At 39.4% G+C, this 16,806-nt stretch overlaps 1 protein-coding gene across 1 annotated transcript; it reads right to left on the bottom strand.

Annotated features, from left to right (window-relative positions):
* Window positions 1–3,398: 3,398 nt before the first annotated feature.
* On the bottom strand, window positions 3,399–16,712 carry trmt6 (tRNA methyltransferase 6). Its single transcript, XM_041252638.1, has 11 exons — window positions 16,517–16,712; window positions 15,674–15,804; window positions 15,225–15,334; window positions 14,913–15,004; window positions 14,487–14,570; window positions 12,973–13,097; window positions 11,598–11,959; window positions 11,100–11,185; window positions 4,274–4,376; window positions 4,107–4,193; window positions 3,399–3,692 (listed from the first exon to the last, which is right to left on the bottom strand). Exons 1-11 carry the CDS (start codon window positions 16,615–16,617, stop codon window positions 3,531–3,533), a joined length of 1,443 nt encoding a protein of 480 aa, XP_041108572.1. The 5' UTR covers window positions 16,618–16,712; the 3' UTR covers window positions 3,399–3,530.
* Window positions 16,713–16,806: the final 94 nt, after the last annotated feature.

Raw genomic sequence — 16,806 nt, 5'->3', positions numbered from 1 at the left:
GCACAACTCATCGTACCTTGACACAAATGGTGTATAAGGCAGCCGATGACCTAACAGAGTTCCACTTCTTTCAGCAAAACCCAAGAAACTGCGGTTGCAATGGGCTAAGGAACAAAAACAGGACACTGGAGGATTAGAAAAACATTGTATGGTGTGATGAATCCCAGTTCCTGCTGTTACACACTGATGGGAGGACTAGGGTATGGAGAAAACCACATGAGTACATGCATCCATCATGCCATGTGTCAACATTGCAGGCTGGTGGTGGTGGTGTCATGGTGTGGGGTGTGTTTTCATGGCACACATTCGGCCCCTTGATAAAAATGGAGCAACATCATTGCCAATTAGGTGCATCTCTTCATCGCAGCAGTGTATCCATCTGCTAATGGATTTTTTCAGCAGAATAATGCCTCATGCCACAAGACTAACATTGTCCAGGAATGGTTCCACGAACATGACAGTGAATTCAGCTTTCTGCAGTGGCCTGCCCAGTCGCCAGATCTCAATCCAATTGAGCATCTGTGGGACGAGATGAAACAAGCTACTTTGAGTAGAGATCCACTACCAGCCAACTTGACACAACTGTGGGAAGCATTGGAGTCAACGTGGGCCAGCATCCCTGTAGAATGCTTTTGACACCTTGTAGAGTCCATGCCCCGATGAATTGAGGCTGCTCTGAGGGCAAAAGGGGGTGCAACTCAATATTAGGAAGGTGTTCCAAATGTTTTGTACACTCAGTGTGTGTGTATCTATATCTATCTATCTATCTATCTATCTATATATATCTATATATATATATATATATATATATATATATATATATATATATATATATATATATACACACACACACACACACACACACAGTGGCTTGCAAAAGTATTCAGACCCCTGACCAATTCTCTCATATTACCGAATTACAAATGGTACATTGAAATTTTGTTCCGTTTGATATTTTATTTTTAAACACTGAAACTCAGAATCAATTATTGTAAGGTGACATTGGTTTTATGTTGGGAAATATCTTGCTTGCATAAGCATTCAACCCCTGTGCTGTGGAAGCTCCCAGTTTGCACGATGAAAGAAATTGCCCTAACGACGACACAATTACCTTACCATTGGCCTCCACCTATGAATCATTAAAGATGCTGTCACATTTTCTGGATAAAAACCCCACTGTTGAAAGATCATTGGTAAGGCTGTGAATCTGAAGGAAAGTGAAGACCAAAGAGCATTCTACAGAAGTTAGAGATAAAATAATACAAATGCATAGATTAGGGAAAGGGTACAAAATAATATCCAAGTGTTTGGATATCCCAGTGAACACAGTTGGATCAATAATCAGGAAGTGGAAGCTGCATCACACCACCCAGGCACTGCCAAGAAAAGGCTGTCCCTCAAAACTCAGCGCTCAGACAAGAAGGAGAATTGTGAGAGAAGCCACAGAGAGGCCAACAATCACTTTGAAGGAGCTACAGGGTTCAGTGGTTGGGAGTGGAGTAATGGTGCACCAGTCAACCATATCAAGAGCTCTGCATAACACTGGCCTGTATGGGAGGGTGGCAAGAAAGAAGCCGTTACTCAAAAAGTACCATCTGAAAGCACGTCTGGATTTTACCAGAAAGCATGAGAGTGACCCAGCTGTGATGTGGGAAAAGGTTTTGTTGTCAGATGAGACCAAGATAGAGCTTTTTGGCCAAACCTAACACCCTCATCTCAAGACACACCATTCCTACAGTGAAGTATGGTGGTGGCAGCATCATGCTGTGGGGATGCGTCTCATCAGCAGGGACTGGGCATCTTGTTACAACTGAAGGAAGAATTGATGGAGCAAAATACAGAAAAATACTGCAAGAGAATCTGCTTCGGTCCACTAAAAAACTGAAGCTTGGGAGGAAATTTACCTTTCAGCAGGACAATGATCCCAAGCACAAGGCCAAAGCAACATTGGAGTGGCTCAAGAACAAAAAGGTGAATGTCGTACAGTGGCCCAGTCAAAGTCCTGATCTCAATCCCATTGAGAATCTGTGGCACTATTTGAAAATTGCGGTCCACAAGCGTCGTCCAACCAACCTGAACAACCTGGAGCAAATCTGCCAAAAATCACTCAGACACTGTGTGCAAAGCTGGTACTTACTTACCCCAAAAGACTTAAAGCTGTTATTGCAGCAAAAGGTGGCTCTACCAAATATTAATGTGTGGGGGTTGAATACTTATGCAAGCAAGATATTTCAGTTTTTTATTTTTCTTAAAAATATTTCCCAACATAAAACCTCTGGACTGTTACAACTTGAAGTGTTTTTAAAAAAAAAAAAAAAAAAAAAATATTTAACAGAACGAAATTTCAATGTAGCATTTGTAATTTAGTAATATGAGAGAATTGGTCAGGGGTCTGAATACTTTTGCAAGGCACTGTATATATATATATATATATATATATATATATATATATATATATATATATATATATATATATAGCGCTTTAATATCATTTTGAAGCTTCACAGATTATTGTGGAGTTTATGTCAAGGATTTGGTTTTGCAGCCACTCAAGAAATCCCTCATTTTAATATGTTGTTATAGGAAGAATAAAAGTGAGCTTTCCTTCTGTGAATGCAGAAGACCTCTTAGCTTACCAATAATGCCAGGGTGCAACAAGCAAAAGAGTCCTGTACAAAAAAGTGGTACATATTTTATCTAATATTTACATGCTACTAGTCCCCAGTGGCCGCTATAGTTCATTTAAATTAAAACAAAAAATAAGACCATAAGAGCATTTCAATTATGTACTGCTTCTCATTTCCAGCCGTGATTACTCACACTTATTTTTTCTCCCAATTTGTGAACTGTGGTAATGTTTGGCATGTCGAAAAACATGGGGGTCTGATCAGCATTTCCGATCTGTCCAAGCTGATACTGTTTGTTAGAATAGAGCACAATAACGAAACACTGAAATTGTAAAAACTTCTCTTCGAATTCTTCAGGATGCTAACAACGCTTCTTTGAAAACAGCTGTCTGTATGTCATGGATGAGCTGAGACTGGGCAGTAACGTCTGTTTTTTTTTTATTACTATTTATTATTAAAATGTACGTAAGGCATGAAATTTGCTATAAAGGATACACAAGGTCCATTTAATTCTGTTAATTATTTATTTAATTTGAAGTATTACGTACAAACCTGCCACATTGCAGCCCGGCTCATGTTGTGGAATACATTTGTTCCTAATTACAATATTGTTGTGAAAAACCATTTCGATTAGAATACTGTTGATGGAAGGGTGTCATAACGTCCTCTCCGACTACAGTAGTAACAGTTCACAAGCAATCTAAACACGTATTTGAGTAACAATTCCTCTTTACACTTCATGGTAAAGGGAAGACTAAGGAGCCAACAAACTTCAGCATAAAAGCTCATTTTATTTCTGTGTCCTACATATACAAGGAAAAATAGAAAAGCACATTTTATAGCGCCCCTAAAAACCAATTCTCCTGTGTAACTAAGCAGAACTGAAAAATAAAATTAGCTAAATTAAGTTTCAGTATCTTGCAGCTTCTGTCTCTTGGGTGCTGGTTCTTCAGTTTGTTGAGGTCCTGAAGATGTGGCAGTATCCATGGCAACAGTCATTCCTGACAAAATATAACCTCCTCCACCGCTCATCAGCAGCATTGGGTGAGTTCTATTAGGCAAAACCTTCAAAATGAAAGGAAAATACATTAGACATATTCAAATGTGTTGTGGTGTTGGCAACTATTTTTAATTTAATACATTTTTCAATATTTATGAAGGCTGTTACTGCACTTTATAGTTCCACAATGCGCCTGTACAAATCAGGTGGAATTTTTTCAACACTATCCCATGGATCACATTTTCCTTTCACAGTACCTTCTTTTAAAAATAACAAATAACAAAACAAACAACAACTGTGAGAAAGATAACGGTTGGTTTTTTACCACTGAATTCAGAGTCAGAATTAAATAATTACAGTTATAATAGTAAAAAAAAAAAAAAACATTTAATTTTCCTACACTATTGTCTGTATTATGACCAATACTTGTAATTGCCATGCATCTCCAAACTGTTAATATTCAATCTTTAAACATGTACCTGATAATGTCTTAACCAGGTTTCTGATAATCGGAGGCTGATAACCCCACCTCGTTCACGAAGCTTTGTGTGACACTCTATTAAAGGCTAAAACAAAAACATGAAAATTAGATCAACACTGCTACAAATGAAAGGTTAAATTATGAAACTATTAGACATAAAATTACCTCTTTATGCTGGCAGTAAATGACAAAAGGTCTAGATGGGGCTACAAATTTCAGTAGCGACAGCACCAGAGGAGTAGGGTGGAACCTACTAGCAATAACCAACCTGCAAAACAAAATAAACTGTTGAATGTAACTTAAAAAGGAAAATCAAATTAGTTGTTAACCTTGGTAGGGAGAACACAGTAAGACTGTGGGTTGTGAAAGGATATTGTCATATGTACAGGGGTGTGCAACAAGATGTGTGTGAGGTACAAGTTTTATCATTATACTTTGCCTGTCGGACAAGTACTTTTTTTTTTTTTTTCCTTTGCAACAACGTTCTGTTGCTAGAAAAACTCCAGTAGATTTTAGGGAGTCACGCAAAGTCCTGAAAACTCTGAACTGCAGAAGTCTCGCACATACCAAAAAAAAAAAAAAAAAAGTAAAAAATACATAACCAAACCTCAAAGCAAAAATATATACAGAGTACACAAATACCCATAGCCTTTTAATTTACAAACCTTCACTCACACACAGTAACAAACATATTTAGATTAATGCAACCGTACTATTAAAATTGCCTTTGTTTGTTTTCACTTACATGAGACAAGATGCACTGCATTTTCAATTTAGTCAGTGGGCTAATTTCCATTGACAGTCCCTGGGCAGACATTGATGACAACTGTAATAAATCTCCATATTACTTCTGCTCTAAACTATAGTAATAACCTCCTATTGAATATTTGACTAAAATATATATACAACATTAAAGTAATAAATTACCCATTAAAAGTGCATCTCAGCAGCTTACATAATCAAGTTACAGTACAATTTATATAATATAAATATCCAACATACACAATTCAAATTCAAACACATCCTGAATAAATTAATGACTGCATAACCGATCATGTTTCAACCAAGCCTTAAGTTTGTTACAAAACTTTTTTTTAAATCCCTTAAGACCTTGAAAGAAGTGAGTTCCAGAATAAAGTACATCTTACAAGAGAGCTGTTTGGGCAAATGCTGTTCTACGCCTCTCCACTTTACAATTCCCACAAGATTTTTAGAGCTTGTTGATAAAGAGAATGTATTGGTTTAATTATTACCTACAGTAGGAAACCCAGTTATATTTGACCGCCAGCTCTAGGAAGAATATTTAACATAATACAAATTACAAAAACCTTTGAATTACTTTATATGTAACAGTTCAGGATGACACAGTAAAAGTGACTTTCACGGCACACCATAGGCAGGTGTAGCTGACCTAAGCTTGAGATACATAAAGAGGAAAGAACCCAGAACAGTACTTATCCCTAATGACCTGGAATGTAATAAATGCCATTTTCATCAAAAATATCTTTCAATGTGTAAATTCCCCAGGATGATCAGATAGGAAAAAAAATAACAGATTATGCCAGACTGGACAGGATTGACTAAATTGAAAAGGGCCACTCGTGATTTTTTCAATATTGTTCCATATTCTTAAAGAATTCATTACAATTGAATCAAATCTAATTTTTACAACCAATCCCTGTAATTGGAAGGTCTTGAAGTCTATGAGGTTGAACTACAGCGGTTTCTATGGAACACCAGGAGACTCTTGAATCCTGAGGGCTTAACAGGTCCAAATTAAATCAACCTCATCCGACCACGAATTGACAATTATTTACTCGACCCGATACGATGTAAAATTCATCACACAGGTCCTGAGTACCTCCTCAACCTGCTGACCCGCTGTGTCCCTGCCCGCAAGCTGAGGTCCTCCGACTGGTCCGACTGTTATCCCCAAGAAAAAGTGCACCACACTTGGATAATGCTCATTTAGCTTCATGGCTCAGACTCTCTGGAACTCTCTCCCAGCTTTGGTGCGTGATGCTCCCACCGTTGCTCGCGTTAAATCAACTCAAGACCCACCTGTTCTCTCTTGCTTTCAAATCAAAGGAAGTAATGCTAAAACTTTACAATGCATGCAAAACCTCATCTAGAATATTGTGTTCAGTTTTGGTCACCTCGCTACAAAAAGTATATTGCTGGTCTAGAAAGAGTGCAAAGAAGAGCGACCAGAATTATTCCGGGTTTAAAAGGCATGTCATATGCAGACAGGCTAAAAGAATTGAATCCATTCAGTCTTGAACAAAGAAGGTGATCTAATTCAAGCATTCAACTGAAAAAAAGAAGTAAGGACTAGAGGTCACAAATGGAGAATAGGAGGTGCTTTTTTTACAGAGAATTGTGAAGGTCTAGAACCAGCTCCCTAGTAATGTTGTTGAAGCTGACACCCTGGGATCCTTCAAGAAGCTGCTCGATGAGATTCTTGTATCAATAAGCTACTAACAACTAAACAAGCAAGATGGGCAGAATGGCCTCCTCACATTTGTAAACTTTCTTCTGTATGTCATTTTCAAGATATGTGAACCGTTTGTTCACACTGGAATTTAAATATGAGGCAGCAATTCAGTTTCCTTACAAAAAACATTTTGCAACTTTCCATAAGGTCTGAAGATTATCACAATTATCAGTATTAAACTGCATAAACTCCTCTAGCATATGACTTAATTGAGTAAGAAACTCAGAATTTGCCAGAAGAGAGTCACTGAAGCACCATCTAGTGGCTAGAGAATGAACAGTGACAGCAGTGAAGTTACAAAAGACTGAGGAATGGTCTGAAATTAGAATGGGCAGTATATCAATTCTTAACATTGAGTTAATAAGAGCAGGGGAGAAATATAAATTGATTCTAGAATAAGACCTATGTCTAAAAGAGTAAAAGGTATAGACTTTAATATAATTATTAAGGTGCCACAGATCAACTAGGTTTAAATAAAAAAAAAAAAAAAAAAAAAGCTACCTAGTGCTAGAGAAGACGGGGAGAGTGCCCGTAGACAGGTGGTTGTCTAATGCAGTTAAATAAAAGCACAACTATAATTGAGAGGAATTTAAAGTGGTCACTAAATAAAGGTGGTTGCATAAGCAGGTTTGACTCTGTGTAATATATACATATATACATATACATACACACACACACACACACTTCCAACAATATATATACACCCACCCCTAGTTATATCACCCCTCGCTATACTGCGGATTTGGATATATCATGGTCCTGGAGTTGGCTCCCAATTTTTTGTCTAACTACGTATACCTTAGCTGCAATATACATAGGCACTTTGAATTACTGTTCATTTTATTTCATACATCACATGTTGTACATCACAAACAACAATATACAAAACAATTGAACAAAGCATTAATATTGTACTGTTATCATATACACATATATTGCACAATAAGTCAAAGCAAATTAAATAGCTAACCGCTGAAGCGATTTTTATTTCTAGCTAACGAGGTGTTCACGTGTGGCTTCAATGCACTAACAAAAGCCACAAGGCAGCGACGTCAGCTCCCTAGCAACAAGCCTACTATGTTGTTGCTGAGAACGGATTATTTCAAAGCAGCGGGCTTGTGCATTCGAGAAAGGCGAGGAAGACTCATTAAATTAATTGGAGACTGAAGTTGATGAAGCAATTACTCTCGGCTGTACGAATTAAAACTGTGCTGCTTTTTATTTTTTACAAAAAATGAGAAAAAGCAGGTTGTCAGAAGATTGATACTGGACCCCGACACCAAGAAAACAAGGGAGTGGTTGTACAGTATTTATTTGTTTTTCTATGGGTCTCTCGCTATATCGCGGCCCTCGATATATAGCGGATTTATAATTTGACCCCGACACCCGCGATATAGAGTGGGTGGTGTACTTCATACGCCAGTCATTCTAAGCACCAGCCGTCTCAGGGACATACGTCCAAGGGCAGTCTGAGCGACCAAGGACCATTTCCAAATCCTCCAAATGGCTACTAGATGCCTCATTTCTACCCTGACACTCTCTGACTAACAAATCTCTGCTTCTGATCGAACTTCTAACCGATAGTAATCTTGATCTTCTCTGTCTAGCTGAAACCTGGTACTCTGTAAACGACATGCACTTGCTGCATTTAGCCACCCCAAAGGGCTATCCCTCTTTGACAAACCTTGCCTCATGGCCGAGGCGGGGGCACTGTTATTACTAATTCTGTGATCACTTCCTCAGTTCTTTCTTTGCCTGCCTTTTCTTCATTTGAGCATCTCACCATCAAGCTCCCCTCTCCCATGTCTGTTACCCATGCTGTTATTTACCGTACACCTAAGAACAACAACTCTGCTTTTGTGGCAGAGTTTTCAGAATTCCTCTCCCTCGTCTGCACTTCAACTGACAAAATCCTACTCCTAGGTGACTTCAACATTCATGTTGACTTGCCTTCCTCCCCCCTAGTGACCAACTTCAACACACTTCTGGACTGTCTTGGCCTTTCTCAATCTCTCTCCGTCTCAGATGTCTCTCTATCTGACCATTTCTAAATAACTGCTAATATTAACCTCCCTGCTCCTTCCTCCGCTAATGATACTGTTGTCTGCTTCCGTCCCAAGAACCTGCCGAATCCTTTGAAACTCTCAGAATGTGTCTCTGCATCCCCTCTAACTGGTACTCTCCCGTCACCAGATGATGATGTGGTGACCCTCTACAACACCACCCTTAAATCATTGACACTGTTGCTCCGCTTACAACCAGAACTGTCAAAAAGATCAAAACTGCCCACGGTACACCCTTAAACTTCGACTGCTTAAATCTGCCTGCCGCAAGTGCGAGCGCAAGTGGAGGTCACCTGGACTAACGGTTCACAGAAAGATCTGGACCGACCATCTCGTGAGCTACAGGCGTGCGCTTGCCGTGGCCAGGGTGAAATACTTCTCAGAACTCATAACCATGGGACACGGTAAACCCATTATTCTCTTTAAGACCATTGACCAAATCCTACATACAGCCACCGACAGATCCAACTCACGTCCATCCTCCTCTCTTACCTGTCACGATTTCTTCTTTCATTCAGAACAAAATCGACAATATCTATTCTATGCTCGCCCACCACAAACCCAGTCCACTACTTGACCACCCTGACGCTCCTTGAGCTGCACCTCCTGCCCTCTCCTCCTCTCTATCTCCACAGCTGATGTTTCTGTCTTACTGTTGAAATCAACTACTGCCACGTGTCCCCTGGACCCCTGGCCGACTAACCTTGTCCGTCTCTGTGCTTCTGATCTTGCTCCCTCCATCATGCACACTCTCAACCTGTCCCTGGACTCTAGCTCGGTTCCTGCTGCCCTTAAGTTTGCCCGAGTTACGCCGGTACCCAAAAGACCCTCCCTTGACCCGACTGACTCATCTAATTTACTTCCCATCTCCAATCTCCCTTTTCTCTCAAAAACTCTCCAAAGGGCTGTAGCCAGTCAGCTGATGAAACATCTCACGGACAACAATCTGCTTGAATCTCTACAGTCTGGTTTCTGGCTATATCACAGTACTGAAACTGTTCTGCTCCGGATTGTGAAAGATCTCTTGCTCAATGCTGATGCCAATGCTCCCTCTGTGCTTGTCCTCCTTGACCTAAGAGCTGCTTTTGACACCATAGATCATGGCATTCTTCTTGATCGCCTTCAGAAGTATGCTGGGATCTGGAACCTGTCTCTCCTGGATGTCCTCTTACCTATCCGGCCACATGCAGTCTGTTTTCTATGCTGGATGCAGTGGTGTTACAAACCCAGTCACTTGTGGTGTCCCCCAAGGATCTGTTCTTGGGCCCATTCTCTTCAATATCTACATGCTTCCCTTGGATCACCTCATCCACCAACACAGCCTCATGTTTCACTCCTATGCTGACGACACCCAGCTCTACTTAAAACTCGACCCTGGTAGCCCCGTTGCCATAGTCTGGCTCTCTTGCTTGCAAGACATCGAGGCCTGGATGTCTGACAGTTTTCTTCTACTGAACACTAGCAAAACTGAACTCCTTCTAGCAAGTTCTAAAACTCAACTTAAGAATCTAAATATAGCTGCCCTGAACCTCAGAAACTGTCTGCTGCTGCCTTCCCCTACAGTACAAAGCCTTGGTGTACTTCTTAACAGCAACCTCTCCTTTGATGCCTACATCTCCGTATTCAAATCTTCCTTCTACCATCTTCGAAACTTCTCCAAAGTCCATCTCTACCTTTCCCTCTCAGATGCGGAGATACTTTGTCATACATTTGTCTCCTCTTGAATCGACTACTGCAACTCTCTATATGGTGGTCTCCCGGGACGCACCATAAACCGACTGCAGCTAGACCAGAATGCCGTTGCCAAGATCCTTACTAGACGCGATCACATCACTCCCCCCCCCGTCTTGCCTAGCTGCACTGGCTACCTGTAAAGTTCAGGATTATTTTCAAAACTCTCCTGCTCACCTACAATTACCTTCATCACACAGGTCCAGAGTACCTCCTTAACCTGCTGACCCGCTATGTCCCTGCCCGCAAGACTCTGGCCTGCTTGTTATCCCCAAGCAAAAGTGCACCATACTTGGAGAATGCTCGTTTAGACTCTTTCGAATTCTCTCCCAGCTTTGGTGCGTGATGCTCCTACTGTTGCTTGCTTGATTTACTAATCAACTCTCAAGAGCCAACTGTTCTCTCTTGCTTTCCATGCTCTTTAAGCCTGATATCTGCTATTAGCTGCAGTTGCTGCTACTATTTCACATGTTACTATCCTGTATTATGCACTTTCCACTGTATTTAATGTAGTATGCATGTTTTTTACTGTGTATCATGTATTATGCATTTCTCTGTATTTAAATTATCATGGACTTTCTTCTTGTTACTGCATCTTGTAAATCGCTTTATGATGGTGGTCCACTATAAAAGGTGATATATAAAATAAAGACTGACTGATTGACTGATATAACACAACACAGTAAAACATAAACCATCTTACCCATCAGCATTTCTTTCTTGTAATAAAGCAGCAGCTTCCTTATGTTTCTTTCTCTTCTCTTCCTGTTTCACCTTCTTTTCCTGAGCCTGCAAGATGTATACCACATGGGCCTGAATTAATATCAAATTTTACAGTGCAGCGAAAGCTCTACTTTGTGGCTGTGCCATAATTTTAATTTAATCCAGGCCAGGGTGATTCTATATCAAGCGTCATAAAATCAGTTTTAACTCTGGATTAAATTTGGTAGCATTTGCTAATTACCTGAATAATGAAAGCAATGATCAAAATACAATTAGACAACTTTCATAATCAGTTCATGTCCTGTAGTACCACTCATTTCCATGTTCACATGTAAAACGTATGTAAACACAATCAGATTCATTATGTCCACAATTACTTCAGTAACAGGCTTTTGTGATATCACTTCCAAATTAGTCTTTGGCTCTGAAACAAGTTGTAAACGACATATGAAAGAAAAGACTGATAGGCCACTCTTACTTTATTTTCTCTCCTAGCAGCCCGTTCCTCTTTCTCCCTATCTTTAGGTAGCTCACTGGTGACCTCCATGGAGTCCTCCTCAGGAGCGGCCTGAGCACTGTCTCCCTTGCCCTCCACCTCCTCCTCCGTTTTCTGTACAGAATCTTGTGGGGCGTTGCTCGTCGTACCATTACTCTCATCTACTGTAGACACAGCTTCTTTTTGATCTTCGTCAAGACAGAGAGTTCCATCAAGGAGGCTGTTTACCTTGCAGAGAGGAAATTCATGAAGGGTTTTATAAAAGTGCTCTGGAAAGCCAAAACTATCTGTTGCTGCTCTGACAGGTTCTCCTCCAGGATACATCTGTATTACGGATCCGTACCCTACAAAAAATACAAATCATAGTTATTTACAAGTTTTGGAAAGTATCAGATTTGATTTCAACTGCACTACTGTAGATTGCTACTATTCTTTGAGTAAACATGCATAAGGTATTTCACAATCTGTTAATGCACCATTGCATTTGTGGACGATATTTAATCAAATAGGTTGGCCAATCCCCCAGTCTGTAACGTGAAACAAGGAAGGGAGACATTTTGCCTTTGGCCATTCAGAAGAAATAGTGAGCATGTGACTCAGTGACCACACGACCATGCAAGATAAAAACTAATACTAAATACAGCATGAACTAAACAGCTGCTAAAATTAACAATTTTAGTGGAAATTCTCAATGCATTTTTAAAACTTTCCTCCATTTTGAGACTTTCAAGGAGGCATGTTCATGTGTTGCTCATTTCCTTTAAAAAACATATTTACCAAATGTATACTTCATTATTATTATTTAATTACTTAGACATCCAAAGTGACTTACAGAAATTAAACAATACAGAAGTATATCAGTTACAGACAATAAAATGCAAAACAAACACACACATATACATACACACACACACACACACACACACACACAAAATATAAAGGCAAATACTATATATATATAAATAAATCTAAATTTATAACAGTGTTTATTTTTTTAGCAAAGTTTACAATAGGACTACCAAGTTTCAAAAGGTACTAGTCTTTTGGACTAGCAGCACAATACTGTTAGTTTCTAACCCTGAGTGAGTTTTCAGACGACCACGGAAAGCAGTAAAAGACTGAACAGCCCTGAGGATAAGCGGTCGCTGGTTCCAAAACAGGGGAGAGAAGGAGTGAGCGGGAGGAAAGAAAGAGAGTGATGAGAAGGCATAAGCCAGTAGAGGATGAGAGGAGAGGGCGACAAGGAATATAAGGAGACAGTATACTTAGGATGAGGTGGAAAATATCAATTACATGTCAACAATTAAATCCTTAACACTGATATGAGTTGTATGTACAGGCAAATTAAATACTTTACCTCCCATTCTCTCCATGACAGCTCCCAAGACCAGCCCAGCACAGGTATCGAACACAATTATTTTACTGCCAGCATGTATGTTCCCTAGAGTCAACATTTGTGCCAGTGTGTCATAACGCAGGTAACTGTGGTAGGGAGGTCAATAAAAACAAAAACAATAACTACAAATATAAAAGTACAGTCATAACAAATCTATAACATGGCAGTGCCCTCTGTACACACAACAGCTTAACTCATTGCAGTCTTATGTCGGAACAGGTCCGACATTATAATTTTCCCTTTCCGTCTAATGTCAGACCCCTTCCGACATCAAAAACACGTAAAAACGCAGGTCTCTAGTCATTTTTTCTCCGGAAAAAGTGGAAAACCTTTCAATGGCCAAATGAAACCGAAAAAAAAAGTCGCGTATCTCATAGCCCTATCCACTACAGAGATAACGTGGACATAACAAAGGTAGTTAGCTCTGCTTCTGCATCCAGCACTCAAAGAATATCACGGACATTTGCTGAGCTTTTTGGAGATGTGATAAAACAAGTGATCAGGATAGGATTTATCAGTATGCACATCTATAAAGAGGTATGTGAAAAATCCAGCAAACAAGGGATGGGGCTTGGCTGTAGATATAGTACCAAGTGTCTGTGGCGGAGTGTCCTGCCCCTTTATGTTTATAAGCGTTTTATGTAGAGTGTTAACGTTGGTGTTTATGTATAAAATACACGGGATATAAATATGGGTTACGAGCACGAGTGTTTAAAATGTATATTTGTATCTAGGCACAAGGATTGCGCAGCACTTCACATGAAGGTAAAATAATATGTAAGCACGGGGAATTGCACTTTTATTAATTCACGTGCAGTTGTACAGAGACGCCAATTGAATGACTGATTAGCAATCGAGTCTCGGTACAGCTGCATAAAAGCTGCATGTTTTCACGCACTCTGGGTTGTGTGTTCGTGAGTGGAGAACGGGAGAGAGGAGGAGATACTATATTAACAATTGTTATTTCGTGCTGGAAGCTCCAGCAAGGTACTTGTTGGGTTTGTCCATGTCCGTTTTGTTTGTCTGTTTGTTTGGCCAACTCGCCCTTTGTTTTGTATGTTTTTTTAAATGTTTTTGTTTACGATTTATTATTTACAATAAAACTCTGGACGCCACAGCGTCACAGATTCGCTGCCATTCATCAGTGTTTGGAGTCTATTTCTGGTCTGACGTCACCCCTGCAAATCCACCCTGTTCACCGTGTCCTTTTGCGATTCAATGCATTTTAAACCTGCTTTATTGACAAGCTCTGAATAAAAGGACTGCAAAGGGTTAAAATCCTGCATGGGCAGAGACCTGGGTGGAGAAAGCTTGAATGAGCATACTTTACAATCACCATATGTTTAAAATTGAGTAATCCAGACAACATTTAGGACTTTATATTTAGCATAGTACAATTTACAGCCTATACTGTATAGAATCAATTGCAACTAAAAACACACTAGGCTGTACAAAAAAAATAATTCAACACATACCAGATTTTCCCAGGTTCTCTTCCATGGTACATCAATGCCAGAATACGAGCTGATGGCTTCAGGACTGTTATAGTATTATCATACCTATAAAGACATATGATACAACATATTACAGTAAGGTGCAGCCGCTTCCCATATATCTTGGTGTGCGTTTCCCAAAACCCACCAATATGTTCAAACGCATTGTATAGTTTTCATCACCCAAGTGTCTAACTGGGAAATCAAATGTAGTCTTCTTGTATGTGAAATCCCATGACTATCCCAAGCCACCCGAAGCGCAAGATCTTTTGAAGACACAGAGGTTTAATAAAAACTGAAGTTGTTCAAAAGTTTTTCTTACGATTATCTCACAATGTTGGTTATGTTAAATTAGCTTTTAGGTAACGGCCTCCTGTCTGGAGGCAGGCAGTTATCCTTTAAACATACTTTTTCTTTTTCTTCTTGATGTATTTCTCCTGTGCAAACTCTGTTTTGTCTCTAAATGTTGAGCTGTTTTCTATCAGCTGCTGGACAATTTCCTACAGGGTGAGAAAACAAAAAACAATCACAAAGCCTGTGTTCCATGAACAATATCCTTATATAGTTATACACCCAACTAAGCACAGGGCAAAATATTACCAGTTAGCACAATGGCAGTTCATAAGAAATTAACAGCATGTTAGGTCTCAAACTGGGGACATGAATCCACCGCCTGGGATAACAAAGCAAAACAGTTATTTCAAACAAACATGTATTCACCTGCCCCTTTAGACCTTGCTCTTTTAAAGTCTCAATATCATCTCTTGTGAGTTTTTGTGATCTTCCATCATCCACAATGTTCCGGTTATCCATGCCAGCTTCCTTGGTTCCTAAGAAAGGGAAAAAACAAAACAAAAAACAAACATGCAGTGTGGAAAATTAATGATTTGAAGCTTTGTGTATTTATTATTAAAAATAATAAACTTAACACTTGCTATTAATTGTTTGTTCAGTCTACCTTATTGTTGCAGTTCCTTAATTTAAAGTTATCCTATTGGTTGTGCTGAATGCTGAGTAAAACATCGGGTCACATTTATAAAGTAGAGGGTGTTTTAGCATTATGTTCAGCAAGCTGCTCATGGAAATCGCTTCACAAACCTACAGCAGTTTCTTAAAGAGTTAACCATAAGCACAGCATTGCCCCACCTAAATGTGCAAATTGAAATTACCTTTAGGATTTTTTTCAGGATTCTGTTTTGGTGCTTGAAGGGTTCCTCCAGCAGCAACCTCAAAAGAAGTTCCATAGAGCTGGCCAATAACACTATCGAGGTACAACCATTGTTTCTCAAAGATTATTTTCCTGTTTAAAGCAAAACAGATCTGTTGATCAAGCGTAACAATTATTACAGTACTGAAACACTGTTGCGATTGTCAAACTGGGGGTTTATAAAGGTTTCAAAACAATCTTAACTCTCATTATGTCAACTGAAGTGATTTTTTTTTTTTTTTTTTTTGTAGAAATTATGAAACACAAAATATATTATTTTCTGTCCATAATGAAAATCGCTACATCTATTGCTATCCTATAATGTATTTAGGATATAGAACATCTTGCTGCTGCGTGAAGACAACAAGTGCCATGTGTCCTTCACGAGAATGAAGACACAAACGGGCGTCTCTCTGAAAATGATGAATTTACACAAGCATGAAAAAAGGGATCTTTCATTTTACGAGCTTTTAATTGCAAACAACATACCAGTAAGGTCTTAAACTGCAAGTATGTCTACCTTGAACAACATAAATCCAAATAGAACCACTGCTGCATTCTATATCACTGGTGTAGTGATGGACCGGACCACGAAATCAAAGATTTTAAAAACTATGGCTTCATTACTGCTGCTGTCAGAGTTTGCGTGATTTGAAGTCACAACGCGCATCACATATTTCATAAATGTCAACTACGGGGATATGTGTGGCTTTACTAGTAGCATGCTTGCACTGCGATATATGTTTGAAAATCAGTACCTACATGTTTCTCGTGCCGGTTTCTAAATGGACGTCTGAAACCCTACCTTTTAATTTGCACTTGCACGGCTTTGAACACGTTTTCTCTCTGTAGGACCACATAATCTCCTTCCTTGATTGTGCGCTGATCAACGCTAATCTTCTCCATCCTCGAATACGTAGCTTTTCTTCTATCAATCAGAGGGTGAAATTTAGCAGACCTCCTGTTTCCCACGTGTCAACACTTCCTGTTGGATATGTGCAGGAAAACTAAACAATCGCAGATTAACACAAGTTCCACTAGAAGGGAGAGCAACAGATCCCAGATATAATATTCTGGTACAGTGGGTTTAGGAAC

The sequence above is a fragment of the Polyodon spathula genome, chromosome 6, assembly GCF_017654505.1.
Source record: "Polyodon spathula isolate WHYD16114869_AA chromosome 6, ASM1765450v1, whole genome shotgun sequence".
Lineage (NCBI taxonomy): Eukaryota > Metazoa > Chordata > Actinopteri > Acipenseriformes > Polyodontidae > Polyodon > Polyodon spathula.
The sequence above is the reverse complement of the archived record's forward strand: the minus strand, read 5'-3'. Positions and strand labels throughout refer to the sequence as shown.

Bases quoted from the DNA above. Each gene is read 5' to 3' on its own strand.
- trmt6 (XM_041252638.1), bottom strand. From the start codon at position 16,617: ATGGAGAAGATTAGCGTTGATCAGCGCACAATCAAGGAAGGAGATTAT. The intron at 15,335-15,673 runs GTAATTTCAATT...TCCCTTTCTTAG, and splicing joins TCCTGAAAAAAATCCTAAAG to GAACCAAGGAAGCTGGCATG. The intron at 15,005-15,224 runs GTGAATACATGT...CTCACCCTGTAG, and splicing joins AGCAAGGTCTAAAGGGGCAG to GAAATTGTCCAGCAGCTGAT.